Source organism: Bidens hawaiensis, unplaced genomic scaffold, assembly GCF_021521415.1.
Source record: "Bidens hawaiensis isolate Kalapana, Puna unplaced genomic scaffold, B.hawaiensis_p1.1 tig00009086_1, whole genome shotgun sequence".
NCBI classification, from domain to species: Eukaryota; Viridiplantae; Streptophyta; class Magnoliopsida; order Asterales; family Asteraceae; genus Bidens; species Bidens hawaiensis.
The window spans coordinates 549,356-577,147 of record NW_027491668.1 but is presented as its reverse complement, the minus strand read 5'-3'; the positions used below and the strand labels follow the sequence as shown (position 1 = coordinate 577,147).

Below are 27,792 nucleotides of genomic sequence, written 5' to 3'. Positions count from 1 at the left end.
CAGCTTAAAAAAATCACTACTTTGAAGAAGCATGAAGAAAATGGAACCTGTAAGAAGGCTAAGGAAACCGAAGCTCCTAAGAAGTTTGTGATTTGTATGTTAGAATCCTTGTGTCGAGGCATGTGTTCTAAGGACATGAAGTGGCATGTAGCATCGCATTATTCTGAAATGATTAATCATCGTGAGGAAATTGCAAAGTCCTTGAAGCTTGCTAAAGATCCTGCAAAGCTAGTTTTATACAGCATTGGCAGGTTTTTTATACAGGGCAGTAAAACATTCTACAATCCACATCAGAAGGAAAGTCTAGGAAGGATGGCCTCAGTTTTAATTTTGGAGTGCTTTGTGATGATCAGCCCTGATGATGGCATTGAGATTGCAAAAAGAGAGCAGCAATATGCAGCAGAAGCTGCTGTTGATTGGAAAAAGCGGATGATCAGAGAAGGTGGATTGAGACATGCGGATGAGGTTGATGCCAGGGGTTTGCTTCTGCTCATCAGTGGATTTGGGATTGAAGATCATGTTTTCACGATTCAGGATATTTTACATTTGATCAGGGCTAGTAATGTGAAGGGGATTGCCACTGCACTTCGTCGCTCAGCTTTTCTTATCCCAAAAGTTACAGGTTTGTTGCTTTATTATGTTAATTTGTTATACCTTGAAACCTCGTGAAACGAATACCCTCATAACCTAAAGAACTATTCATTATTTATTTACTTACTGATATTGATAACAACTTACTGATAATGACAACAATAGTAATAAACTAATAACAATTATGGATTGAAGAAAATTATTCATTTATCGATGTTATACCGTATGTTGTTTTTGATGTGCGTGATTACCAGAAAAAAATCAAATAAAATGATACATGTGATATTTGAAGTGTTAAATGTATAATGTAGGAAAAATATGCTAAACTATTTACTTTAAATGAAAAACATTATACACACTTGTACAGTGGTTGCATCATGCATCATGCATCATGCAAACTTCTTGTTATTTCTTTTTTATCTTTTGGATATGCTGCAAACTTGATCAGTTTTATGATTTTAGATAATTCTGATGGTTAGAAGTTTTAGGAGGGAATAATCGTATCTGAGGTTGCTGCAGCAAAACCGTCTTTTAAGGGTGGATAAGTATATGATGGTTTAAAGTTGAAACGTTCACATAATCCACTCTTGTGGTGTTGAATTCATGAGCTAAACTATTTTCTGGTAATTGTACTTTTTTCAGAGGTAATTTATTCGTTGGTGAATACTAATCTGGAAATTGAAGCTGTTGATATTGCGTATACTTTCGGGTTGGAGCATACGTGCCATCCTGGGAAGATATTGACGGCATATTTGCAAAATAAAATTAAAGATTTTCAGAATGCTTCGCCTCTTCAAATGGTAAGTAATACCCTCTCTCTCTCTCTCTCTCCCTCTTATAGTGTAATCTTTAATGGTGCTGTGTTATATTATATTGTCAACTAGGAGATGCCCCGGTGCGTTGCACCTTAGGTTTCTAGTGTGTGCATTTTTTTTTCTTTTTTTACCACGGGTTCCAAACGTTGATAAAAATAAGCAAACCACAATGGCACTTTCTTCAAAGGCAACAAAGCAAGAGAGAAAAAGAAAATCCGGAAGGAACTTAAAAGAATTAAGGAAGAAACAAATAAAGTAATTTTATTAATGTTTATAGATTGTAGAGTAACCTAAGTGTTAGTTTTTTTTTTCACATCATGCATTTCATATAGAAACACTGGAACCAATTATAAACCTAAAGAAGAAAGTTGGTGTGATGGAAAGTTTGTTAGCCTGTAACCTGAGGGATGTGGGTTCGACCCTTGCGGGTGCTGCTTTGAGGTTTAATTTAGAAAAAAAATAGAAACACTTGAACTTTAATTTGCATTGTTTCCTTGACTTTATTTTTTTTATTATTATTATTTTTGAACGGTTAACGATTCCCCCAAATGGGGCTACTGGCTAAATTTGGTGGTGGAGTGGTAAGGAAGAGACTTCTTGTTCACTTGTTCCATGTGACCTAGGTTCGATTCTTGCCCTCATCATTTAGTTTCGGCGGCACCAGGTGATGATGGGAGACTAGGCGAGTGGGTGGCATTCACTAGTTGGATCCTTGAACTGAACGAGTTTGATCTCACCGCACTGTTGTGCCTTTGGGCGAGTGTTCAAGGGCGTTGGACTTAGGTTAGGGTTTTCCTCGGATCGAACGATGAGTGTATTCGATGTGGTGAATTTAGCTGGTAGCACATTTGGAGGATTTGTTGGCGTTCAAAAAAAATAAAGTCCAGGGTAACGATGTAAATTAAAGTTCAAGTGTTTCTATTTTTTTTGTGCATTAAACCTCAAATCGGCACCCGTCGAACCAGCGTCCCTCGGGTTACAGGCTAACAAACTTTCCACCACGCCAACTTCTTCTTTAGGTTTATAATTGGTTCCGTCCCTATATACATTAAATGCACGATGCGGAAAACCAACACTTAGTGTGGCATCCACCGGTTGGTTAACCTTCACCATCACAACGAAGAATGTAGTGTTTCCTTCTTTTATTTACTTCTTTATTAAAAATAAATGGAACATTTCCTTTTCTAGTAACCTTTTAATAAATAAATCTCTTGCTCCTTTTTATCACTAGAAAGAAAACAAGAAGAGTCATGTCTCCTTTCTGTTAAAGTTCTGTTTTTGGTGCGATTCAAAAGCCAACTTATTATTTTTTTCCAATACGGGCAAAGTGCATATATAAATTATAAAGGTAAGTTAGGCATAACATAGTTTGGTCATATTTCTTTCCACTTGAAGAAATAATGTACTTTTTTGCTTTTACTCCAAAAAAGGCATCAAATTTTCAAAAATTTTACCATGCCGACTTTTTTTTTCCTAACGTGATGCTGACATGGCGTTGATGTTGGATAGGAAGACCTGTTAATTTGACCCGTTTGACTTTTTTTTAATTAGTTTTACCTGTTTGATTTGGGTCAACTAGTTTAATATATTCTGTCACTATTAAAGGGTAATCAAGTCAAAACATATCATACAAAATATGCGAATGGCCAAATATTCAAGGCTACTAATTTTGGTGTTTGTGATTGTAATTTTCAGTTGGAGGCAACGAAGCAGCACATATTTGATCTAACATTGGTTAAACAATGTTTGGAATCTCACAACGTTGACCCTTCAACTCTTCTTCCCGACTTCAAAATCAATGAAAGAATACAAAATCTAGAGAAAGAAGTAAACGATTGGAAATTAATCCAGAAAAGAAAGTCTCAAGAAAGCCCGATTCATCAAGAAGCAAAGCGTGCTTGTTATGTTCATGAAAACACACCACATCATCATAAACCCGTTGATCACTTTGGCATGGACCGGTTTAACAGGTCAACACAACCAAGCACTAGCTACATTACTAAACACCCTGCTTCACCTGTATATAATGCATATGCAAGGCCTGAAAACAGAAACGGTTCGGTGCCAAATGGTCCGGCGGGTGGTTTTCGTGGTTCTTATGACCAAACGGTGCACACGGCTAATAATCAACCTCATGGCTGGCATGCACCATATGGCCAACATTATCCAAGACATGGTCAAACATATGATTCACAACCTGATCATAGATTATGGGACCAAGGACAGCTAGAATCGTTTCCCGGGTTTTTGGGAAGTCGACCACCACCCTCGGATCTATATGGTTTTGCTAAATTAGTTGAAAAAGGATGGCGTGGTTCTCGTGCGTGATGTTGTAGTTCTGCAATATGTTTTAAGTGTTACTCGTACCTGTATTTGGGTTTGGGTTAACTTAATGTTTGTAGCTTTTTGTTCTTTGGTACATAACTACATATATCTTCTGTTCATGAGAATGATATAATATTATTCCTTTGTTTGTTGACCTTTTAATGTTCTTCTGAAGTTTATAAACCTTTGGCCAAATTTATAATCATTAACTATAAAAAAAATTGGGGTATTGTAAGTATTTACATTGTGCGTCAAAAGTGATGTTACGTCACTGCCACGTAAAAAGTGGAGGTATTAACTAACTCATCAAACATATGTAATGGTTTAATTACAACACCAGTATTACTTAATGTCTTTTCAAATAGAAAAAAAAGATTGGTGAACGTGTTTGATTGCACTAGCGCCCATAGGGGCTGATGAGCCTTTAGCGTCCTCTCTCCAAGAGGTGTAGCGGCGTGGCTATGGAAATGGAGATGATGTGTAAGGGATTAGCGCACCCACATCACGACAACACTTCATATAGAATAATAAGAAAGTTGTCGGTTCCATTTGCTTGTATCTATCAAAGGTGAATAGTTGGATGGATTTTGAGCTTTGGTTTTAAACATTTCAGTATAATACTAGGTTTGACCCCGTGTTTCACACGGGTGGAAATTATAATAAAAATAAAAATTATTATATGTAATACGCAAATTAAGTTATTTCATATAATAATTTTTATTTATAACTTTTATTTTATATTCATTTAAATCAAATTATAACTTAAAGTATTAAAATTGAATTACATGTATATAAAAAAATAAAAAAATTAAAAAATTGTCCTGATTTTCATCATTTAATAATTTTTCAAGATTTTAGCCATTGTATTGATTTATATAGTCAAACTTTTGTTATTGATTTAAATGAATATAAAATAAAATTAATGAAGAATTTTATATTGAATTGTAAAAGGTTAAATATTAGTTTTTATAAATTTATATGAATAGCTTAATATAATTTTACAATGGTAATTAAATGAAAAATAATGAATAGAGGATTTTATGCATTTAATGAATTGTTATACATTTTAATGAACGTTAATTAAATGTTAATTGGGTGGAAAATGTATTTAAGGGAATTGCTTTGTGGAATCCAATGTGGACACTCTAAAAATGGTGCCATGTGAAACAATTATCTTGCTTTAATAGTGTAGTTAGATTTTTTTAACACTTGTTGTACGAGACCATAAACAAGACAATTGTATAAACAAATTATTCAAAAATTTATTTATTATATACCAAAAATGTTGCATATGCTCTTAATGTGTTTAACATGGAATAAATTCTTAATATAGAATCACAATAACCGTGTAACTCAATACATATTAACACATCGTACCGTTACAAGAAATGACTCGACAAGATGACATGGTATGTAAGAACCATAACGAACTTAGATTTATATTTATCTAAGTCTATTGGTCTATCCGCATTCCGTTACAAATACTAACCTTCACTATTTTTGAAGCATAATTATTATGATAACATACTCTAGAATACTCTTTTACGAGAACAATAATATTTCCTTTCCGGTGAGGTCGATTTGAGATGAAAAATCTACTAATAAACTCGTACGATGAGCTATGTTTCAAGAACAAAACGAAAAAGAGAAACCAACGTTAGAACAATATAAGTAGAAAACTTAAACAATATAAAAACTCAATAAGAGAACAACAACGGAGACCCAAGTTCGGTTATCACCTGTGTCACTTTGGGTCGATACCGACAATGAGAGATTTGAGTCAGGTTTTGCGAGGTTGTCATTTCGACTCCTAAGCCCATTCAGGTTATAGTCCCACCGTGTGTTGCGCTAGAGAGTTCCGCTCTTGTGACCGCACAACGACTGTCAAGTGGCAGCCGACGGTACAGCTGTGTGGCAGCCGACAGTCATTGGCCATAGTTGGTCAAGGAATAACACAAATAATATTCTATATTTCCTCCGGTTGTTACAACCGATGCCTCCGTCAAACCTCACCGGAGCTCCGCCGTCGATGGACCACATCTCCGCCCTCATTAACTTACAAACCCTAACAAACATCACCGGCGATACACAGATTAACGAGCTCCGTAGCTTCTCCACCGCCTTATCGGAATTCATCAGCCGCTACGACGAGTTGAATAATCACATAAGTTTTATTAATTCATCGATTGACTCCAAATTACCGCCACATCACCTTGTTGAAGGTATTATTAACCCTAATTATTTAGGTTTGCTGGAAACTAGTTGTGATACAACGGTTACACAAGGCATTGTGTCGGTGCAAAACCCTAGCTCAAGTGAAAACACTAAATTTTCAAGCAATTCTGAAGAAATTGATGTATCGAATAATCCTTTAGAAATTGATGCCTTGGAGAAGCCTGAAGCTGCTGCTGATTTATCGAATAACCGGTTAGAAATTGATGTTTTGAAGGAGCCTAAAGGTGCTGATGTATTTGAGGTTCCTATAGAAATTAATACTTTGAAGTCTCCTGAAGTTGCTGATGTATCGAATAATTCTGAAGAGATTGAGGTATGCGAGAATAATGTAGATATTGATAGTTTGGAGAAGCTTGAGGTTGCTGATATACCTGTAGAAATTGATACTCGTGGTCGAGATATTGATGTGTTTAAGAATCGTGTAGAAATTGATAGTTTGAACAGCGTTTTTTTGCACGATTATGATGAATTGGATGTTTTGAAGAAGCTTGAAGTTGCTGGTGTATCAAAGGATCATGTAGAAATTGATGAATTTGATAATCGTGTAGAAATGGGTAGTTTGAAGAAGCCTGAAGATGTTGATGTATGGATGAATCCTGAAGAAATTGAGGTGTGTGAGGATCCTGTAGAAATCGATATTCCGAAGGAGCCTAAAGTTGTTAATGATTCTCTTGAAATTGATACTCGTGAAGAAATCGATGTGGCTAAGAATTTTGAAGTTGATGTATGTGAGAATCATGTAGAAATTGATAGTTTGAACATGCAGGAAGAGACTGTTCCAGAAAGTTCTTGTGATGAAACAATGGCCGATGCTCCTGGAGCCGTTGTTTCAGAACAGAACCTTAACATAATGGCTGCTAATGGCAAACAGAGTAATGAGAATGTGAGGAGACCTGAATGTGTTGTAGAAATTGATGTGTTAGTACATAAGAAGCATGAACAAGCTGATGTCTTGAAGAAGCCTGAACATATTGATATCTGTAAGAACCCCAATGAATTTGATACTTTGATGATTCCAGAAGAAATTGTTGTATCGAAGAAGCTTGAAGAAACTATTCCAGAAACTTGTTGTGATCGAACCATAGCCATTGTTTCGGAACAAAACCCTAACGAACTGGATTTGGGGAAACCTGAAAGTCTTAAAGAAGTTAGAAAGATGAGGAAGCGGTATAGGAAGAGAAGAAGGGAGTTTATTCTTTTTTCTAAGAACCCTGTGATTTTTAAATTACAATCCAAGTGCCGGAACATGAGTACTAAGCAACTAAAGAGGCATGTAGCAACACATTATTCTGAAATGATCAATCTCCGCGAGGAAATTGCAAACGCATTGAAGCTGGCTGAAGATCCTGCAAAACTAGTTCTACGCAGCATTGGCAGTTTTTTTGTAACAAGCAGTGAAAGAATCCGCATGCATGCGGGGGGTTCACATCCCCTAACTGTAGAAAGGATGGCTTTGGTTTTGATTTTGGAGTGTTTTGTGATGATAAGTAGTGATGGCATTGACATTGCAAAACAGGACCGGGAATATGCGGCAGAAACTGCCGTTGGTTGGAAAAAACGGATGATCAATGAAGGTGGACTGGGACACACGGATGAGGTTGATGCTCGGGGTTTGCTTTTGCTCATCAGTGGATTTGGGATTCAAGATGATGTTTTCACTGTTCAGGATATTCTGGATTTGATTAGGGTTAGTAATGTGAAGGAAATTTCCGCTGCACTTTGTCGTTCGGTTTTTCTTATCCCAAAGATTCCAGGTTTGTTGCTTTTTATGGTAATTTGAAACATGGGGAAGTAGTGTAATTACGTAATTACATCGTAGTGTAATTGCAGTATGCTGTAATTACACTACACTACAATTACACTATGTTGTATATATAATTACACTACTTGATTCCCGTAGTGTAATTAAACATTAATATATTCTTTTTATAGTTTAGTTTAGATTTCAAACAATCACATATTCCTTTTTTTTCTTTCCATGAGCTAAAGTATTTTCTGGTAAATTATACTTGTTTCAGAGGTAATTTATTTGATGGTGAAGAATAATCTGGAAATTGAAGCTGTTGATATTGCCAATACTTTTGGGTTGGAGAATGTGTGTCACCCTCGGAACATATTGACGACTGATTTGCACAATAAAATTAAAGATATTCAAAACGCTTTGCCTCTTCAAATGGTAATCAACACCTCTCTCTCTCTCTCTATATGTATATATATATATATATAGATAAAAGATAGAATATAATAATTGCTTAACGTACATTAGGTACAAAAATACCTATATTCATGAAACTGATCCATGAAATCATGTCACAAGATCTCGTTTGATACTTTGAACATGCAGAAAGAGACTGTTCCAGAAAGTTCTTGTGATGAAACAATGGCCGATGCTCCTGGAGCCGTTGTTTCAGAACAGAACCCTAACAGAATGGCTGCTAATGGCAAACAGAGTAATGAGAATGTGAGGACACCTGAATGTGTTGAAGAAGTATCAGTACATAAGCAGCATGGACAAACTGATGTCTTGAAGAAGCCTGAACAGATTGATATCTGTAAGAATCTAGAAGAAACTGTTGTATTAAAGAAGCATGAAGAATTTGATACTTTGATGATTCAAGAAGAAATTGTTGTATCGAAGAAGCTTGAAGAAACTGTTCCAGAAACTTCTTGTGGTCGAACCATAGCCATTGTTTTGGAACAAAACCCTAACGGACCGGCTTTGAGGGCACCTGAAAGTCTTGAGGAAGTTAGAAAGATGAAGAGAAAGGAACCGAAAGACGAGTTATATATGGCTAAGAAGAGAAAAAGGCGGTTGGAGAAAGCTCTTGCCAGAGCAGCAGCCATAATTTCAGAGCTTGAGAAGAAGAAGAAAGACTCCTGTGGGTACTTTGATACTTTGATGATTCAAGAAGAAAGTGTTGTATCAAAGAAGCTTGAAGAAACTGTTCCTGAAACTTCTTGTGATCGAACCATAGCCATTGTTTCGGGAAAAACCCGTAAAGGACTGGCTTTCAGGAAACCTGAAAGCCTTGAAGAAGTTAGAAATATGAAGAAAAACCAGGTGAAAGATGAGTTGCATAAGATGAAATGGGCTCTGATGAAAAAAAGTCGGTTGGAGAAAGCTCTTGCCACGTCAGCAGCCATAATTTCAGAGCTTGAGAAGAAAGAATCCTGTGTGTACTTTGATAATATGATGACTCCAGAAGAAATTGGTACGTGTAAGAAGCATAAAGAAGTTGATATCTCGATGATTCCAGAAGAAACTGATACTTCAAAGAAGCCCGAAGAAAGTCTTCCTGAAACTTCTTGTGATCAAACCATAACCACGGTTCCAAAAGCCATTGTTTCAGAACAAAACCCTAATAGAATGGCTGCTAATGTGAGGATACCTGAATGTGTTGAAGAAACTGATGTATCAGTATCAAATAAGCCTGAACAAACCGATATCTGTAAGAATCCAGAAGAAACTGTTGTATCAAAGAAGCCTGAACAAAATCAAAATGGTACCTTGAAGAAGGCTAAGGAAACCGAATATTTAATTTCTGTATTACAATCCAAGTGTCAGAACATGAATCATAAGAAACTAAGGAGGCACGTAGCAACGCATTATTCTGAAATGATTGATCTTCGCGAGGAAATTGCAAACGCATTGAAGCTGGCTAAAGAACCTGCAAAACTAGTTCTAAACAGCGTTGGCAGGTTTTTTGTATCGAGCAGTATGGCATTCCGCCCTTGTGTGAGTTCATATAAAAAAAACGATGTAGCAAGGATGGCTGCGGTTTTGATTTTGGAGTGTTTTGTGATGATAAGTAGTGATGGCATTGAAATTGCCAAACAGGACCGGGAATATGTAGCAGAAGCTTCTGTTGTTTGGAAAAAACGGATGATCAAAGAAGGTGGACTGGGACACACGGATGAGGTTGATGCTCGGGGCTTGCTTTTGCTCATCAGTGGATTCGGGATTCAAGATGATGTTTTCACTGTTCAGGATATTATGGATTTGATCAGGGCTAGTAATGTGAACAGGATTTCAACTGCACTTCGTCGTTCGATTTTTCTTATCCCAAAAATTCCAGGTTTGTTGCTTTTTTATGTTAATTTGAAACATTAGTATATTCTTTTTGTAGTTTAGTTTAGATTTGAAACATTCGCATATTCCTTTTTTCCTTTCCATGAGCTAAAGTATTCTGGTAAATTATACTTGTTTCAGAGGTAATTTATTTGATGGTGAAGAATAATCTGGAAACTGAAGCTGTTGATATTGCCAATACTTTTGGGTTGGAGGATGTGTGTAACCTTCGGAACGTATTGACGACAAATTTGCACAATAAAATTAAAGATATTCAAAACGCTCCGCCTCTTCAAATGGTAACCAATACCTCTGTAAAATTTCTATTTTTGGTTTCACCCAAAACACTTTTTATCCAGTTATTTAACTTTCTTATCGTCAATTCATGCATCAAATGTTGTTACAAAAAAGTTATATTCTATATTTTTATTCCAATATGGGCACAGTGCATTTAAAGGTAAGTTAAGTAACATGGTTTGGCCATATATCTTTCTACTTGGAGGAATACAGTACTTTTCTGTTTAACTCCAAAAAAGGACTTGATTTTTAGGTATTTTTATAGGAATAAAAAAAGGATTGAACTTTCAAAAATTTCATGTGGGTAAATCTGACTAAGATAGTTGGTCAAAATGATGGCATATCCAACTGACAGACACACCGTTAACTTTGACCATGTTGACTTCTTTTTAACATGGTGCTGACATGGGGTTGATGTGAGATATAAAGACCTGTTAGATAGAAATATGAGTGAAACATGTTACCTTCCTATGCAATTTGGCTGTTCAATAATAACATAATTTTTTGAGTGAAATGATTTAAGGATGTTTAATCTATTAAAAATCACCCCTAGGCAACTTGTTTCAAAACAAAACCCTAACCAAATGGCTGCTAATTGCCAACAGAACAATGAAAATGTCATCACACCTGAAAGCCTTGAAGAAGTTGATATCTTGAAGAAGCCTGAAGAAACTGCTGCATTAAAGAAACCTGAAGAAATTGATACCTTGAAGAAGATTGAAAGCCTTGAAGATGTTGATATCTTGAAGAAGCCTGAAGAAATTGATATGCTGATGATTCCAGTAGAAAATGATACCTGGAAGAAGACTAAGGAAATGGGAGTGGTTTCCGGGTTACAGTTCTTGTGTCAAAGAATGGATACTAAAAGATTGAAGTGGCATATAAAAGATCATATATCTGAAATGAATAATCTGCGTGTGGATATTGCAAATGCATTGAAGCTGGCTGAAGATCCCGCAAAACTTGCTATATACAGCATTGGTAGGTTTTTTGAACGGAGCTGTAAATCATTCCAACCGCATGCGGGTTCACGTCTGAACAAGGAAAATGTAGGAAGGCTGGCTGCGGTTTTGATTTTGGAGTGTTTTCTGATGATAAGTGATGCTGGCATTGAGATCACTAAAAAAGTTCGGAAATATGCTGTAGAGGCTGCTACTGTTTGGAGAAAACGGATCATCAAAGAAGGCGGATTGAGACACACAGATGATGTTGATGCCAGGGGGTTGCTTCTGCTCATCAGTGGATTTCGGATTCAAGATCATGTTTTCTCTATTCAGGATTTTATTGACTTGATTAGGGCTAGTAATGTCAAGGGGATTACCAGCGCACTTCGTCGGTCGGTTTTTCTTATGCCCAAAATTCGAGGTTTGTTGCCCTTTTCTGTTTAGTTTATTATTATACCTTAAAACGAAGTAAAAAAATATAGCAATATGCACACTCTTGAAGTATGAGATGTATAATGTAGTAGAATTATGCTAAATTGTTGAATTTGGATTAGAAATAATGTTGTACAATGGTTGCTTGATGCAAAATTTTTGTTATTTCATTTTTATAGTTTGGATATGCTGCAAACTTGATCAGTTTTATGATGTTAGGCAATTCTGATTTATTAAAAGTTGATATTTTAGAAGGAAATAATCATATTTGAGGTTGCTGCAAGAAAAGTGATAATAAGTATAGTTTAAATTTGAAGTATTTACAATTTACTTATTTTTTTTTTGGTTTAATTTATGAGCTAAACTATATTCTGGTACATTATACTTATTTCAGAGATAATTTGTACAATGGTGCATAATAATCTGGAAATTGAAGCTGTTGATATTGCCTATACATTCGGGTTGGAGGATACGTATCACCCTGGGAAGATATTGATGGCATATTTGGACAATAAAATTAAAGATATTCAAAATGCTTCGCCTGATCATATGGTAAAAAATACTCTCTCTCTCTCTCTCTCTTAGTATAATCTTTAATGGTGCTGTGCTATATTCTTAATTGGAACATTTCCTATTCTAGTAACCTTTTAATTTATAAATCAGTTGCTCCTTTTTATCACCGGAACGAAATCAAGAAGAGTTCTATCTTCTTTCTCTTAAATTTCTACTTCTGGTGTGGGTCAAAAGCCAACTTATATTGGGGTAATCCCCAAATGTCCATTTTGATCACTTGAGTTCCAATGATATCCATAGAAAGCAAAATTATCAACCCGACCGTATTGTTATGTCAGCTGATGGTTTTTGTCGGCCTGTAAAATCACGCCACGTGTAACCAGCCTAAAAAAATCCGCAACCGTTTTTAAGTAAAATCCAGCGGTCCAATCAATAAGGATACAATACAACTGACCATTTTTAAATAAAATCCGGCAATCACATCGTTAAAGATATAAATCCAACCATTTTTAAATAAATCTGGCGATCCGACGAAGGTTTTGGTGAGGGTCGGCCGTCTTTTTGGTGTTGGTGTGAGGGCTGACGAAGGTCTGACGGTTTTATGTTGGTCCCAAATTTCGTCAAGTTTTTTAAAAACGGTCAGAATTTAAAAAAAAAAGGTCAGATTGACCGATCTAGTTACAAATGACGTGATTTTATAGGCCGACAAAAACCGTCAGGCTGACATAACAATCCGGTCAGGTCTGACCAGTTTGGACACGAAGAAAACCTGTTAACTTGCAAGGTTTTGAAAGTCGAATTGTTTTTTTGGAGAACTATGTTAACTTTCTATGCAATTTAGTCGTTCATTAATTTATATTTCGAGTAAAAAAAAATATGTGCTGACTAGTTAGATGATTGAAAAGTTAAATATAATACAAATCAACATAATCATAAGTGAGTGGGTCGAAATTGCGATCTCTAAATCGAGTAATTGATTTGGGTCAATTAGTTTTACCTATTTGGGTCAACCAAGTCAAACACTTCATATGATTTAATAAGTCGAAAGCACGTTGGACTAAGTTGATGTTTGTGATTTTTTTTAAAATTTCAGTTGGATGCAGTGAAGCAGCATTTGTTTGATCTGAAATCGGTAAAACAGTGTTTGGAATCACACAACGTTGACCCCTCAACGCTTCTTCCCGACTTCAAAATCAATGAAAGAATACAAAATCTCGAGAAAGAAGTAAACGAGTGGAAATTAATCCACAAAAGGAGGTCTAAAGAAAACCCGATTCATCAGGAAGCAAAGCGTGCTTGTGTTAGTCACCAAAACATGCCACATCAGCCTAGACCCGTTGGTCACTACCGGTCACCACAACCGATCACAAGCTACATTACTGCCCATTCCGCTTCACCTGGAAACACACTCGGTTACCATGTTCAAGCGGTGCACGTGGCTAATGGTCAACCTTATGGTTGGCGTGGACCCTATGGTCAACATTATCCAGGACATGGTCAAACATATGGTTCGCAACCTTATCATAGACAATGGAACAGGGGCAGCTAGTATTGTTTCCCGGGATTCTAGGAAGCCGGCCACCATCCTTGGATCTGTACAGATTTGCTGAACTTGTCGAAAAAGGATCACGCGGTTCTCGTTCATGATATAGCAGTGCTGAATAATGTTGAGCTTTACTTATACCTGAATTATTTTCTTCTTTGATAAAGTTGTTTTGTAACTCTCGTCTCTTTGGTACGTAAATCTTCTATTTCATTAGAATAATTTAATATTCTTCCTTTATTTAACCTTTTCTAATGTTCTTACTAAGTTTATAAACCTTTGGCCAAATTTATAATTATTAACTATCAAAAACTTTTTTGTTTAATATTGATTTATATATCTTAATTGAATTGTATGCCATCTCTTTCTCCATTTTTTTTTAATTTGAAGAAATAGGACCCGACTCCATGGGTAAACTCGAATTACAAGAACCGACCTCACCTCACAATATGACATGGCACGTGAGGACCACAAGGAACAAAAGAAACGTTCTCCCTCAGTAGAAAGGGAGATGTCTCTATTGCATTCTTTTAGGTTGTACACCCGCAAAACCACTGGCGTTAATACGATGGTCACAAAAAGAACACCCCCCCCCCCCGACGAGGCTAACCGTGTTGGTTTTATATATAGTAGCGAGAAGACACATTGTAGAGATCTCATAGTCAAAGAGCTCAAATATACATCCAAGTGATCTGAGATTTCCCTCAATCCATTACAGATAAAAGAAACAAGAAATTCTTTTCGACCAATTATAAATAATTTATCGCTAGAACGTCCGGTCAAACTAGTCACAAGGCTAGTCCGGTGCCAATGAACCATTTCCTTTACTACATACATCATAATATTTTACTTCAAGTGTTTGTATTTTATTGAAATTTTACAAATCTTGATCCAAACATAAATAAAATTATAATATTTGTATAAAAATTATCTGATCGGCTCATTAAAAAGCTCGCGAGTAGCAAACAAGCCGAGCTGTTCACGAGCTACTCAAGACCGGCTTGTTAATAAGCTCAATCAAGCCAAGCTTAATCGAGCCCGAGCCCGAGCAAGTAAGCTTGTTTAATAAACAAATCCAAGCCCAAGCTTCAGTTATCAAGCTTGAGCCGTCTCGTGAGCCTGTCATTTATATATATTTTTTAAAATATATATTTAATAAATAGTAATCGAGCCGAGCTCGAATTTGAAAATCTACTCACGAGCTGAACTCAAACTTTATGTAAGTTAAACGAGCCGAGCCCAAACCTAGTCGAGCTCAGACCCGGCTCGACTCGCTTGCACCCCTACGATAACAGTAGTGACTAGTAAACCGATATAAAGAAAAATGTTAGCCACCACCGCCTACAGTTTCTGTATCTTTCAGAGAAGAAGAAGAAATGGTTCGATTAACGGCGGATTTGATATGGAAGAGCCCTCACTTCTTCAATGCTCTTCGCGAACGTGAATTGGATTTCAGAGGTTACTTTTTTATTTATAACCTCCCTCTCATTATTATTATTATTATTATTAAAATTATTATTATTAGTTAAACCTAATTTATAATTTGCAGGTAATAAGATCCCGCTGATAGAGAATTTGGGCGCTACTGAGGTTAGCGTTCTTCGTTATCGTATTTCTAGGTTTTTAACTGTTAATTAGCTTTTGTTATTGTGTTTCTAGAGTTATGAGGTGTTAGTTAGCTTGTGTTATTGTGTTTTTAGGGTTATGAGGTGTTAGTTGGCTTTTGTTATTGTGTTGTTAGGGTTTTGATGTGTTAATTTGCTTTCATTGTCGTGTTTCTAGGGTTTTTAAGTGTTATATGGCCTTTGTTATCGTCTTTCTAGGGTTTTGAAGTGTTAATTGGAATTTGTTTCTGTGTTTTTAGGGATTTGAAGTGTTAATTAGCTTTTGTTGTTGTGTTTTTAGGCTTTTGAGGTGTTTGTTAGCTTTTGCTATCGTATTTCTAGGGTTTTGAAGCGTTAATAGGCTGGGAAATGCTGGTTTATGGTTAACTAGGTTGTAAACGAACCGAATGTAACAGTTTGGATGTAAATTAGTTTAACTAAATGAACGAACATGAACAAGGAATATTGTTCGATTAACTAGGGCTGGAAGTTTGTTTAATGTGTGAACGAACGTAACAAGGAGTATTGTTCGATTAACTAAATGAAGTAACACGAACAGAGGCCATGTCTCGATAATGTGTTCGTTAATGTTTGTTTATTAAAGGTTTTTAACATTTGTAGTGACTTTTCTAGTTTTATCTTACAGATTTAAGCAAAGTTAATTAGTTATATATGAGTATTATGTGATCAATTTATATGTAAAATTGAAATATGAATATGAATGTTGAAAAGAACATGCCAACACAAACTTGGTAGCTTGTCCAAATCTTAGCCACTGACAATTGTTCGTAACAAGTTTATTTTCATAATGAACAAACACAAACACAAACAAGAAATTTGTTTGGTTAGGTGTTTGTGAACCGGTGTTTGTTCGCTAAAAGCTTAATGAAAGAACTTGATCAATGCATTGTTTGGTTCAGTACAGCCCTAGGGTTGGTTAACCTATTGTACTTTTTGTTATTTGCTAATGTAATTGCTGATTTCTCTTATAAACAGGATCAATTTGACACTATTGATCTGTCTGATAATGAGATCGTGAAACTCGAAAACTTCCCTAACCTCAATCGACTTGGAACATTGCTGCTTAATAACAACAGGATTACTCGTATTAACCCTAACATTGGAGGTATTGTAATGCTATTAGGAAGCTTGTTTGTTTTGTGTCTTGTGATTTTTCTATAACAAATTATGTTTTGAGTTTACAGAGGTCTTGCCGAAACTGCACTCTTTGGTTCTGACTAACAATCGACTTGTTAATTTGGTTGAGATTGATCCACTCGCATCACTCCCGAAGCTACAGTATCTGAGCTTGCTGGACAATAACATTACAAAGAAACCTAATTATCGATTGTATGTCATTCACAAATTGAAACCCCTGCGTTTGCTTGATTTCAAGAAAGTGAAACAAAAGGTTAGTTATTTGTTCTTTATATGCTCTTCTTTGTGTGATTTTTTGGATTACTGGGAATTTATCATGTATTTTCTTTGTAATATTGTGTTTTTGTTGATAGGAGCGAATTGAAGCAGCCAAGTTATTTGTATCAAAGGAGGCTGAAGAAGAGGCTAAAAAGGAATCTGTGAAGACGTTTGTACCTGGTGAGGTTGCAACCGATGAGCCTAAGGAAGAAGAGCCGGCTAAACAAGTGGGCCCTACACCAGAGCAAATCATAGCTATAAAGGTATTATTATATGCATGCATGTACTTTTTCTCTGCTTCAGTTGTACATATCATTAACATTACATATTATGTGCAGGCTGCCATTGTCAACTCTCAAACTCTTGAAGACGTAGCAAGACTTGAAAAGGTGATATTTTCTTCTGATTTTACATATCTATGTTATTATTTTTTATTTTTCTTGAGTCGATAACATAATCAAACATTGTGATAGTTTTTACTCCTGGTTGTTTAATATACTACCATTGATGGTTGAATCAGGCTTTGAAAACTGGTCAAGTTCCAGCAGATCTTTTAGTTGGAAATACCAAAGCAACAAACAATCAAAATGCTACACAGGAAAATGACGGTCCTGCGGACATGGAGCAGGTGATAGTCGTTTTAATGAGACATGTTTAATTTTGATTATGTTTGCAGACTGATGTCCCATTTGTTACAAGTCAATGTGGGCCATGCTCTATTAATAGCGGGATAAAGGATAAACTTGTAGTTTTTATACTTAAAAGGAAACGGGTTAAACAGTTTTCAAGTCACTCAAAAGTACACTCAAGTTTTTGGGGTTTCCAAGTCACCTAAAGTAAGTTTTTGTAATCGACTAATTCATATTATATATCTGTTAAATTTAAAACATATGAACGAAAAAAGTGTTGAGAGCATTACCTCGTTAACCGACCCGTATGACTTGTCCATATTGCCACCCATATGTCTTTACTATAACTCTTGTCTATGAAATGCTGCAGGAATGAGCGGATGCTGAGGTGGACGAGGTTGTATATGGCACAGTAGCTAGAACTTGGAAAGCAAATCGAGATTGTTTTACCAGTTAAATGAAGTGAATTGGTGTTGTAGAATTAGTGACTGGAAGAGATTGGTTGTCGCCTTATGACACCTTTTATTATGTGCTTATTAGTTGAAAACTTGAAACCAGTATCTGAGTTGTTATTTTGTAAACCAAGATGGAGAACAAAGTATTTTTGAGGAAAAAGAAGGATCTTGTGTCTTGCTTTCGAATTTGATTTTAAAACTTGTTTTATTTTCGAAGCACAAACCTAGTTTTGGTTGTGTATGAAAGTTATTCGGTTGTGCAATAGAGCAATGTGGTGTATGTGAAGCTCTAGTCGCACGCCTTTGTTTTCGGGACCTAAATGCCTCTAAGCGCCTCATGCTATAATAAACCTAGACATAGCATAGTTTGATTCGAAAGCTCGCCTAGTCGCCTTTGCTAAAGGTATCAAAATGTTTGATTTGAATTTTGTTCATGATTGCTTACACCTAAGGGCTTGTAGTCTAGTCGTACCTATGCGTGTTCAGTAGCGTCTCTTCCCTTAAGATTGACAGCCTGAGTAATGGTAATATTTTTTAATATGAAATACATTGTTCAAAATACAAAATATGATTATACTCTCTTGCTCATACATAAGTCAAATTTAAAAAAATAAAACAAATCTTATTAAATACAATTTATTAGCAAGTAGCTTCTCCTTGCAGAAACTCTCATGACCAGAATCTTAAATCATTACATTGGCACTCATGTAAAAAAAATATACAAATACTTGAAAGTTAATTGTAATGAAGAATGAATCCGTAAACAAACGAGTTCGCTATATGTCTCTGTATCGTCATATAAACGATCCATTTATGGACCCTTAATTTTGTCATGGCCGGAACCAAAGCTTGGGCGTCTCAACCAGTTTACTGGACTATAATCTGCACAGAAAACAGGTTCCTCGAATCATACCCGAATAGTAAACGGGTCACTCGACTCGTAGCACAAATGGCATAAGTTGAACACCCCAAATCATCTGTTAAATTCAATATCAACTTAAACCCCAAAGCTTTTCAGCATAAACTTTATCATCTTCCTTCTCCACAATTACAAAATTTGCGACTTCCAATACTTCTTCCTCTTCGTCGGGTATTTCTTCTTCAACGTCTGTCGGTTCTACATTCCTCTCTCTTTCTTGCGCAGCAAGTTTGCTCATTGCAAACTTTGTTGCAGGCGTATCCATGGGTCGGTATCTAGGAGCAGGTGTCACAAATGGTAAAGTAATGTCATCCAAATTCGAACTTTTGTCTGAGTAATGTTTATTTTCCGATGGTGGTACGATGAAAACAATGCCGAATTCATAGTTACATATGTGAAGTCGTGAGCCTAATACCGATTTGGTTCTAGACTCTTCGGTTGGTTTCATGCCAGATGGACTGTGAATTGGACGGCCCCACGCTGCTGCGCTGAAATTATGTGAGCCACAATAAACCCATCCGAACGATGGCGTGTCAGTTCTTGATTGGAACCGTCTTCTCGCTACCTGGTTACCGAATTTTAAGTTTAAAAAAAATTAATTTTATGTTTAAATAATAACCGGAGGGAAATGCTTGAAAGTTGAAATTGATAATTAATAAATTAAATTACCTTAACATGCATAGGATAACCGACTCGATCAGCAGGATGAGGTATCGCATCATGAAGTATCCTCAAATGTTTTAATCTTAGACAGGTTTTCTGTTGATCAAGAATAAATATAATTTTTACTAGTCAAAATAAGGTGTTCTTAATTTCATGTAATTTATTTTCACAAAAAACCTGTGAAAAACATAAGATGTATTTTGAAGCCCAGATTCCACAACTTCCGGTTTTTACTCGCTCGATAGTGGGAAAAATGATTCTTATAGATGGATTTCTCAACTCTTGACTCGCACTCCAGCAGCCCCACTGAAACACCAAATAATGAATAATCAAGTCACTATTTAAAAAATAATAAAAAGGTAATTAATGCTTGCATCTGGATCAGACTCTTCTGATTCAGAGAACTGCAAAGACCGCTTTCCGGTTGCAGCTGAAAATGCAGCTAAAAATGGCGCATTCACAGCCCCTATGGATGAAGAGCCTTTAATGGAGAATACAGCTAAACATAAGTCCACAAGAAGAAAAAAAAAATAAATTATAAATTATAAATTAAATTCAGAATTAGTATACTCACTAAACGTAAAGTCGGTTTCCCAATGCTCAGGCCATTTGTAGTGACCCAAAATCTAAAACACAACAAAAATGAATTAAGGGTAAAATGGGAAATAAGTAAATTATAACCATCAAACTTTTGAAATTAACGGCTATTACCTCGTGAAGCCGCCACAAGCCGGAACACCTCTGAGTTGAAGCAACAAGAGAGCACATTGCAGAAGCAAGATCTGGTGAAACTAGCTTTGATATGTTTACAAAATTAGGGCCCTGCAAAAGTTAAGGCCGAAATTAAAATGCATGAATTTATATATATATATAAATGAATGTATATATGCTGATTGGTAAGCTTGGGAAACACACATGCCTGATATACATATAGAATGAGGTGTGCTTTGTTATTGCTTCCTTCTAAAGCACACGCGAGCACTTCTTTTGGATAAATATATGCAGAAAAGGCAAACAAACCCGAATCTGATAATGGGGCGATCCATTTTGCAACGTCTCTAGGTAGAAATCCAACTTGAATGCAACCTAAAGTTTGGACATGAAGTTTGTAAGCTCAACCCATCCGACCCAAATCCAACACATACAAAAACTACCCTTCTGACATGTTGACTGGCCCGCCCATTTTGCCACATATACATTATACAGTTACAATTATCAGACTAAAACAAGTATAAATGGGAATACCAAACACTACCTCCATCAGAGTCAGCTATAGAAACACTTATCGCATTTGCATCGGCTGCTATACTCAAATTTCTTCTTAAAACGACCTCCACCATATGCGCTGACGTGGCACTTTCCAATAGCATGGGCCAACCTTTTCAACAATGCTCCGTTTGAATCAGCTGAAGTTCGAAAAAGATGGCTAATACCAACAACAGAAGCTTCGACAGAGCCAAGCAACATGCGTTTCAGAGGCCGTGATGTACAACTATGACCCTGCAATAAATAAATAAATAAAAGAAAAAAACTTTAATTTTATTTAAAGGATAAATTTGTTATCATATATAAATATAGATGTCAAGTTAGCCACTGATATACAGATGAACATGTAGAAACACAAAAACAGGTACTTACAGTTAAATAATAAACGGATTCCGATATATACGGATGTTTGGGAGAATAAATCCCAGATACAGAAGCAACCAAATGTCCAGAAGCATTGCTAAAGTCAAACTTGGTCAACTCCAGTATCCAATGAGCCTGATCAGGCACACCAACTAACAAAGCCGCCATAAAACCAGCAAGTTGTGCAGCAAAATCTGATTTCGAATCAAGATTCACTTCTTCGGTAGATGATTTAGCAAAAAGAGACACGTAATCAGGCACATTCGCACGAGGAAAATCTTGCCACCAAACAGTATTCGTCACTCGTAGCCACTGGAATATTAGAAACACTGATGTCATTAAAAAAATTAATTTTTTTTGTTAACTATAATCATGTGATTAGTTTTAAAAAAGTCACCTGTTTGGCAACAAGATTAGCAGAAGTGATGATTACACGAATACTATCGTCTCTTTGCAGAACAAACAGTTTCGGATGATGACACGCAATCCCAAATTTCTTTTTCTCTTTACCAAAAGATATAACTTCAGGAAATTGAGGGTATCTAACATCACAGTAAAACTATGTTACAAAACAGTTAGCATTTAGCAAACATAGTCAACAAGTCAACGCTATCAACTTCTTCATTCAACTTACATAACAACTAAGTTTGGAAAATCCGAGTAAGGTCTCGAGGTTCTTTTATCAGGACTCGAACTCCAACACCGTTCAGCGTTATGACAAGCAACGGATATCGGTAACTCATTAGGAATCTCACAGTAAGATAAAAACCTAACAAAATAAATTAATAAACCCGTAACACATCTATCCTATATAATAAAGGAATCCATTTTTTGCCATGTGTCAATCTAATATTTATCCTATAAGAATCTCAAAAACTTGCAGGACTTACCATGATAAATCACTTGTAAACGTCGCAATAAAAACCTGTTTTAGAGTCTCGACCGGATACAGCAGCTCGGGTAATGTAACACTAACTTCACCCGACTCACCATCGCCCATAAAACAAAGCCGGTTTAAATAAAACTTATTCCCCGGCGAAGGAACACAAACACCCTTGTTCTTAATATTCAAACCCTCATCCAATTCATCAAACTTCTCTTCACATATATACATATCATCACGTATACCATTATGCTCATCATTACATATATCATTAGCATTCGACTCCAAATCTACACAAGACACACACAAACTCTTCGGTCCCACATTTAACAAACAAGAATTATGTTTTAATCTATTTCTACTAGCAAACTTAGCCCTAAACTCGCACCCACTCGTAACACATTCTCGGATACACAAAACCGGATCATCGCTAAATAATATCTTTCTACACTTATTTAACAACAAACCCGCCTTAACAACTTTCCAACTATCAAACCCACCATCAAAAACAATATTTTCGACAACAAAACCGACCCGACTGCACACGCCTCCATTCCCGCACACAACCGACACCTCACACCCAACACTGAGCTCCCTAGCCTCACCGTCCGGGACCTGAACACCATCAACAAACAGTCCATTCAGTGAAACCCTATCAGTGATGTATATTTTATTGTTGGTATGATCAAGGTGAAGGTGGCAGTGTTGTTTACTGACTTGCGGGTGGGCGAAGACCGAATCGCAGCGGCGGGGGTTCCGGCCGATGGTGTGGGGTGTGTTGGGGTGGAGGGTGATTGAATTGAGGGGTGAATTGGTGGTGGGTGAGGTTAAGGGTGTGGTGAAGGTGGTTATGTGGATGGTTGAATTAGGGTTTTGAGTTGGGTTGAATGTGTATTGGTCTGATCGTTGTCTTTTGGTATTATTGATCATCTTATTATTATTATTGTTGTTGTTATTGCAGAGTGAATCAAAACCCTAAAACTTTATAAAATGGAAAGATTATAAGATGAACAATAACCGCCAATTTTCAACTATTGGAATGATATTGGGATTTCCCTCCAGTTTTATCAAGACAAAATAATAATAATAATCATCATCATCATCATCATCATCATCATCATCATCAATGAGCGGGCAGTAGAGTGGGAAGCGGAAGGGTTGGTGTTTCATGTGACTCAGGTTTGATTAATGTCACCGGCGTTTAGTTTTAGATGCACCAGGATTAGGGATGAGATTGTCCGTCCCAAAAATCATAAATTTTTGGTACTGTTACCGAAATATTCAGTTAGGTACCAGTATTTAAGGTAAAAATTCGGGAAATACCGGTACCGTACCGGCCCCGAAACTCAAAGCTTCGGTACTGATATTTGCTCATCCCTAACTGATAATGGGAGACTAGGCAAGTATGTGGTTTTCTTTAGACGCACCAGGATGATAATGGGAGATTATGCGAGTATGTGGTTTTCACTAATTGGATTATTAAACTGAACGGGTTTTACTTCACCTCATTGTTGTGCCTTCGGGCTAGTTTTCCCCGGATCAAAAAATGAGTGTGTCCCGATGTGGTGACTTTAGCCAGTAACTTATTTGAAGGATTCGTTGGTCGTTCAATAATAATAATAATAATAATAATAGTAATGAAAACTCATGGGGTTTTGTCATTACTGTATTAACCAATAAGATTAGATAAGTTATAGCTTGTATTGAATAATAATAATAGTAATGAAAACTCATGGGGTTTTGTCATTACTGTATTAACCAATGAGATTAGATAAATTGTAGCTTGTGTTAAATAGTGGTCTTCACCTTTTAAGAAGTTATGATAGAAAACTAGTGAGAAGAATATATGAATATGAAACTCGTACTAAAGGGGAATCGTGAACTAAGTTAAGTTCAATCCTCAAGCTTTGAGATAGAGCTAAGGAGTTAACTCGAGCTGGGCTTGAACTCATTTAAAATAAATAAGTCGATTTTGTATAGGACTTGTTTAGTGTTTAGACCTGGATCTATTTTGGTTTAATTAAGCTTGCAAACTTTTGTTTATCAACGAGCTAGTAAATAAAAAAAAGTAAGCTAATTCAAGCTTGTTTAAAAGTTTAGGAAATTTAAGTTAATTGTCAGACAATTAGACAAAGAAAAGTTTAAGGTTAGTTACATGAACAGTACAACTATACAAGTATCATGTTCAAGTTACTAAATTGGCCCTGTCGTATTAAAACTTATGGATTTTGTTACAACAAATTGTCATAGTAAAACTGGGTTTGGACTTATGGGTGCAAGCGAGCCAAGCTGCTCACGAGCTACCGGAAAAGCTCGATCGAGCCGAGTTTAATTGAGCCCAAGCCCGAGCTCTAGCCTAAAAGTAATTTCGTTTAATAAACGAGCCCGAGCCCGAGCTTCGTTTATCGAGCTCGAGCCGGCTCGCATGCCTAAATGAGCCTGTCGTTTATATAATTTTTTTAAATATAAATTTAATAATTACTAATTAGTATATATAATATTAAGAAAACAAATAAAAATAACTAAATAATATATATTATTTTATACATAAAATTATAATTAAAAATATATATGCAAAAATAATTAAAAATATATAAAAAATAATAATTAATAAATGGTAAACGAGCCGAGCCAGCTCGAGCTTGAAAATCTACTCACAAGCCGAGCTCGAGCTCCGTGTGAGTTAAACGAACCGAGCTTGATCCTAGTCGAGCTCAGACTCGGTTCGGCTCATTTGCACCCTAGCGTTTTGTCCCTCTTGTTTTTATACGCATATGAGATATAGTTTCATTCATCGAGTTTTTTGTATTTTAAAATCTTAATTAGTTAGGGAGTAAAGTTACCCATATCAGGTACCTCAAATTCTACTAATATTGCAGTGTCATGTCATTTACACTCTTGACTACCCTAAACAACCTTAATCACAAACAACACTCCTTTTAGATACCTTAAAAGTTTTTTTTTTTCAAATAATAATTACAAAGATGATGAATGCTTGGGTGAGAATCCACTTGCAAAGTCACACATACACTACTACAATCGCCACCGCAACATAATAAAATATGTGGGGGTACTCCTCTCATTAACTAACAATACCCGAATGGCATCTCTTACCCCTTATAGCTTCATCCCCTTTTTCTAAATTTGGTTAGCCGATTCGTCCAACAAACCAGTAAAGCAACTTGTTCGATGGCGATCCAATTTTCAAAACATTTGGTTCAAGAGGGAAAAGATGTTGATGCTACTTTTGTAATATATGCTAGTAAACATTCATGTATGAAAGTGGTGATTAATGCCAAAGTTAGTGTGATGCTTAATACGTTATTACAATCTAGAATAGTGTTTTCAAAAGGGGTTTAGCATCAAGATTAGTGTGATATCCAAGAGCGGGAAGGTGATCACTGTCTTGACTAGTGAGTTGAATATTGGTAATCTTTTACAGGTTGAACGTAAAAGATAGTGCGAAATGACGTAAAGGAAAGTAGCTACCCAACTTAGTAAAATGTTGTAACGACGATCCCCACTTGTTTAAATAGAAAATTAGTGAAGAACAACTCTTTGTGGGATTCTAAATAGTGAATGTTATGTGAGTTTGTGTAACAGCCCAGCTACCATCGCACTATAATATTGTCCGCTTTGGCTGGGACGTACCACAATCGCCTCACGGATTCTAAATAGTGAAGACTTCCCAGGAGGTTACCCATCCTGTTACTACTTCCACCAGGACACGCTTAACTGTGGATATCCTCATCCACTATCATTAAACGCCCAAAACGCGTTATAATGGGGAATGTATCCACCTTCTTATAAACAAAGCTTAGTTCTCCTCCCCAACCGATGTAGGATGTCACGGTTTGTTAACACTCACACATACCACTTTAAATATGCATGTTTACTTGATATTTTTCTAACCCTAAACTTTTTACATATTGTTGTGTAATCTTTAACTTATCGTAAAAACGATAGTGGTGTTGGCATCATAAAATTTCAAATTATCCTGGCTTAAAAAAATACGAAGAAAATTATTCTTCATCTTAGTTTCATTTCAAATTTTATTCTAAGTTAAGTCACTCGTATTATTTGTTGATTTTCCTATGTACATTTTCAATGGATTTCAATAAATTTTAATGACTACTTAAGCCTTAAGGGTTAAAAGTTAAAAAAAATGACACATCAAAGTATCGTTTATACTATATTAGCCAACTAAAAACACATCACGCCAAATTTACAGAGCTGGAAACACCAAGACACATTAAAAGTCTTCACTTTTGATATTAAAATAATCTTTAATTAGATGATAAACATAATTAAAAACATCACTAAATGTTTCAATATGCCCACTATAGTTTTCCCAATCTCTTTTTGGCCAATCATATATAGTTTTGGTCATTTATGATACCATGTGCGTGTTATCTTTTTCACCAATATATCACTGGAAATGTCAAATACAATATTTCAAATGGATAACAAATCTTATTATTGTAATTCAATCATGTGTAGTGATGGAAAGAGAAAGAGACATACTTAAATATTACTATAGTCTTACCATAATATAAATTCATATTTCATTTTTCTTATTATTCCTATCGTTTAGATGGAAAGAGAAAGAGACATAAATATTAGTAGAAATGTAAAAAAACCGGTTCGGGACCGGTGTTAGGTAAACCGAACCGCTTTGGGTTTAAAACCGGTTTCACCCAAACCTTCCAAACCGATCCAAACCGTCGGTTTCTCTTAAGATCTACCCAGCCGGTTTGAGGAAAACCGGTTTATAAACTGAACTGAACCGACGTGATTAGGCCTCCCTATCTTGCTTATAAACCGGTTTGAGTCAAACCGGTTTTGACGAGCCGTTGACCAAACTGGTTCAGTTTATAAACCGATTCATGTAAATTTATATTTCATTTTCTTATTATTCCTATGTTTTAGAACTTTATTCTTTTACTAGTATGTTTTCATGTATTGTAAAAGCGGTGTCATATGCACGTATATGCTAGCTATCTAACACAAATAAAATATGGTATCTTATATTCTAGATTATATATTTATGCTTTTCTAATTATAATTTACACACTTCTCTATTTTTAATATTTTTTTCACGTTTTATTACTTTCATCCCGTCACCGTTTATTTGTATTGCAGGATTATGTTGTATAAAAAGATAAGGCAAATTGGATTTTAATAATCTCAGTTTTTGCAGTTGACTGAAAATATCTCGCATCAGAAAATAGCTGTTATTGGTCTCAACTTTCACACTAATTGTTTTCTTTGAACTTTCGTTAAGAAAAACTTAACGTCATTAAGTTTTTTCCAAATTGCAAACTGATGTTTTAGGAGTCTTGATTGAAATGAGGATACGAGTTGATTGATGTAAAACTTACCTTGAAACGGTGCTTCAAACGATTTGATTTTTGTTAATTGGAAGTTTAAACACCCAAATTGAAGCACCGTTTCGTCCCTTTGACCACCATTTCGAGGTAAGTTTTAAATGAATCGAATCGTATCATTATTCCGATCAAAAGCCCTAAAACATTAATTTGAAATTTGAAAAAAAAACTTAACGGGGTTACTTCTTTTAAAACAGAGGTCCAATGAAAAAATTAGTGTGAAAGTTGGGACGGTGACAACTATTTTATAAGACGAGATTATTGTCAGCCAAATGCAGAAATGCGAGATTATTAAGATCTAATTTACCAACTAATAATAATAGCAATAATATTTCTTGAAAATAACGTTATGATATAAATATAAAACATGTGAAAAATAGAAGAATGCGACTGGAATTCGTTTACACACGATCACCTAATTAAATCTTTTTGTGGCTGCCGTT

At 35.8% G+C, this 27,792-nt stretch overlaps 3 protein-coding genes and 1 pseudogene across 4 annotated transcripts; 3 read left to right on the top strand and 1 right to left on the bottom strand.

Moving 5' to 3' along the window:
* The first annotated feature begins 300 nt into the window (after positions 1 to 300).
* Positions 301 to 3,817, top strand: LOC143531208 (protein FRIGIDA-like). Its single transcript, XM_077026554.1, has 3 exons — positions 301 to 622; positions 1,234 to 1,391; positions 3,102 to 3,817. The coding sequence occupies exons 1-3, from the start codon at positions 313 to 315 to the stop codon at positions 3,732 to 3,734; spliced, it is 1,101 nt and encodes a 366-aa protein (XP_076882669.1). The 5' UTR covers positions 301 to 312; the 3' UTR covers positions 3,735 to 3,817.
* Positions 3,818 to 5,724: 1,907 nt separating this feature from the next.
* Positions 5,725 to 13,605, top strand: LOC143531215 (uncharacterized; the record flags this gene model as incomplete). Its single annotated transcript, XM_077026561.1, has 5 exons — positions 5,725 to 7,720; positions 7,985 to 8,142; positions 10,938 to 11,697; positions 12,103 to 12,260; positions 13,315 to 13,605. Coding segments are annotated over exons 1-5 (3,363 nt in total), but the record flags the coding sequence as incomplete, so codon positions are not given.
* A 1,526-nt stretch (positions 13,606 to 15,131) lies between these two features.
* LOC143531197 (U2 small nuclear ribonucleoprotein A'-like) lies at positions 15,132 to 17,860 on the top strand. Its single transcript, XM_077026543.1, has 8 exons — positions 15,132 to 15,222; positions 15,314 to 15,354; positions 16,365 to 16,494; positions 16,574 to 16,779; positions 16,880 to 17,047; positions 17,123 to 17,173; positions 17,305 to 17,412; positions 17,784 to 17,860. Exons 1-8 carry the CDS (start codon positions 15,141 to 15,143, stop codon positions 17,787 to 17,789), a joined length of 792 nt encoding a protein of 263 aa, XP_076882658.1. The 5' UTR covers positions 15,132 to 15,140; the 3' UTR covers positions 17,790 to 17,860.
* Positions 17,861 to 18,835: 975 nt separating this feature from the next.
* On the bottom strand, positions 18,836 to 22,892 carry LOC143531173 (uncharacterized; annotated as a pseudogene). Its single transcript, XR_013134982.1, has 12 exons — positions 21,970 to 22,892; positions 21,714 to 21,848; positions 21,477 to 21,621; positions 21,104 to 21,391; positions 20,703 to 20,950; positions 20,397 to 20,536; positions 20,162 to 20,272; positions 20,025 to 20,076; positions 19,825 to 19,931; positions 19,628 to 19,756; positions 19,457 to 19,546; positions 18,836 to 19,418 (listed from the first exon to the last, which is right to left on the bottom strand). The product of XR_013134982.1 is annotated as an uncharacterized LOC143531173 (transcript).
* Between the last annotated feature and the right edge of the window lie 4,900 nt (positions 22,893 to 27,792).

What these genes read in the sequence shown, in the direction of transcription:
- LOC143531197 (XM_077026543.1), top strand. Translation starts at nt 15,141, where the DNA reads ATGGTTCGATTAACGGCGGATTTGATATGGAAGAGCCCTCACTTCTTC. An exon ending in TATTAACCCTAACATTGGAG is followed by an intron (nt 16,495 to 16,573) that starts GTATTGTAATGC and finishes TTGAGTTTACAG; the next exon opens with AGGTCTTGCCGAAACTGCAC. An exon ending in TCAAGAAAGTGAAACAAAAG is followed by an intron (nt 16,780 to 16,879) that starts GTTAGTTATTTG and finishes TTTTGTTGATAG; the next exon opens with GAGCGAATTGAAGCAGCCAA.
- LOC143531208 (XM_077026554.1), top strand. Translation starts at nt 313, where the DNA reads ATGGCCTCAGTTTTAATTTTGGAGTGCTTTGTGATGATCAGCCCTGAT. An exon ending in TCTTATCCCAAAAGTTACAG is followed by an intron (nt 623 to 1,233) that starts GTTTGTTGCTTT and finishes TACTTTTTTCAG; the next exon opens with AGGTAATTTATTCGTTGGTG. An exon ending in ATGCTTCGCCTCTTCAAATG is followed by an intron (nt 1,392 to 3,101) that starts GTAAGTAATACC and finishes TGTAATTTTCAG; the next exon opens with TTGGAGGCAACGAAGCAGCA.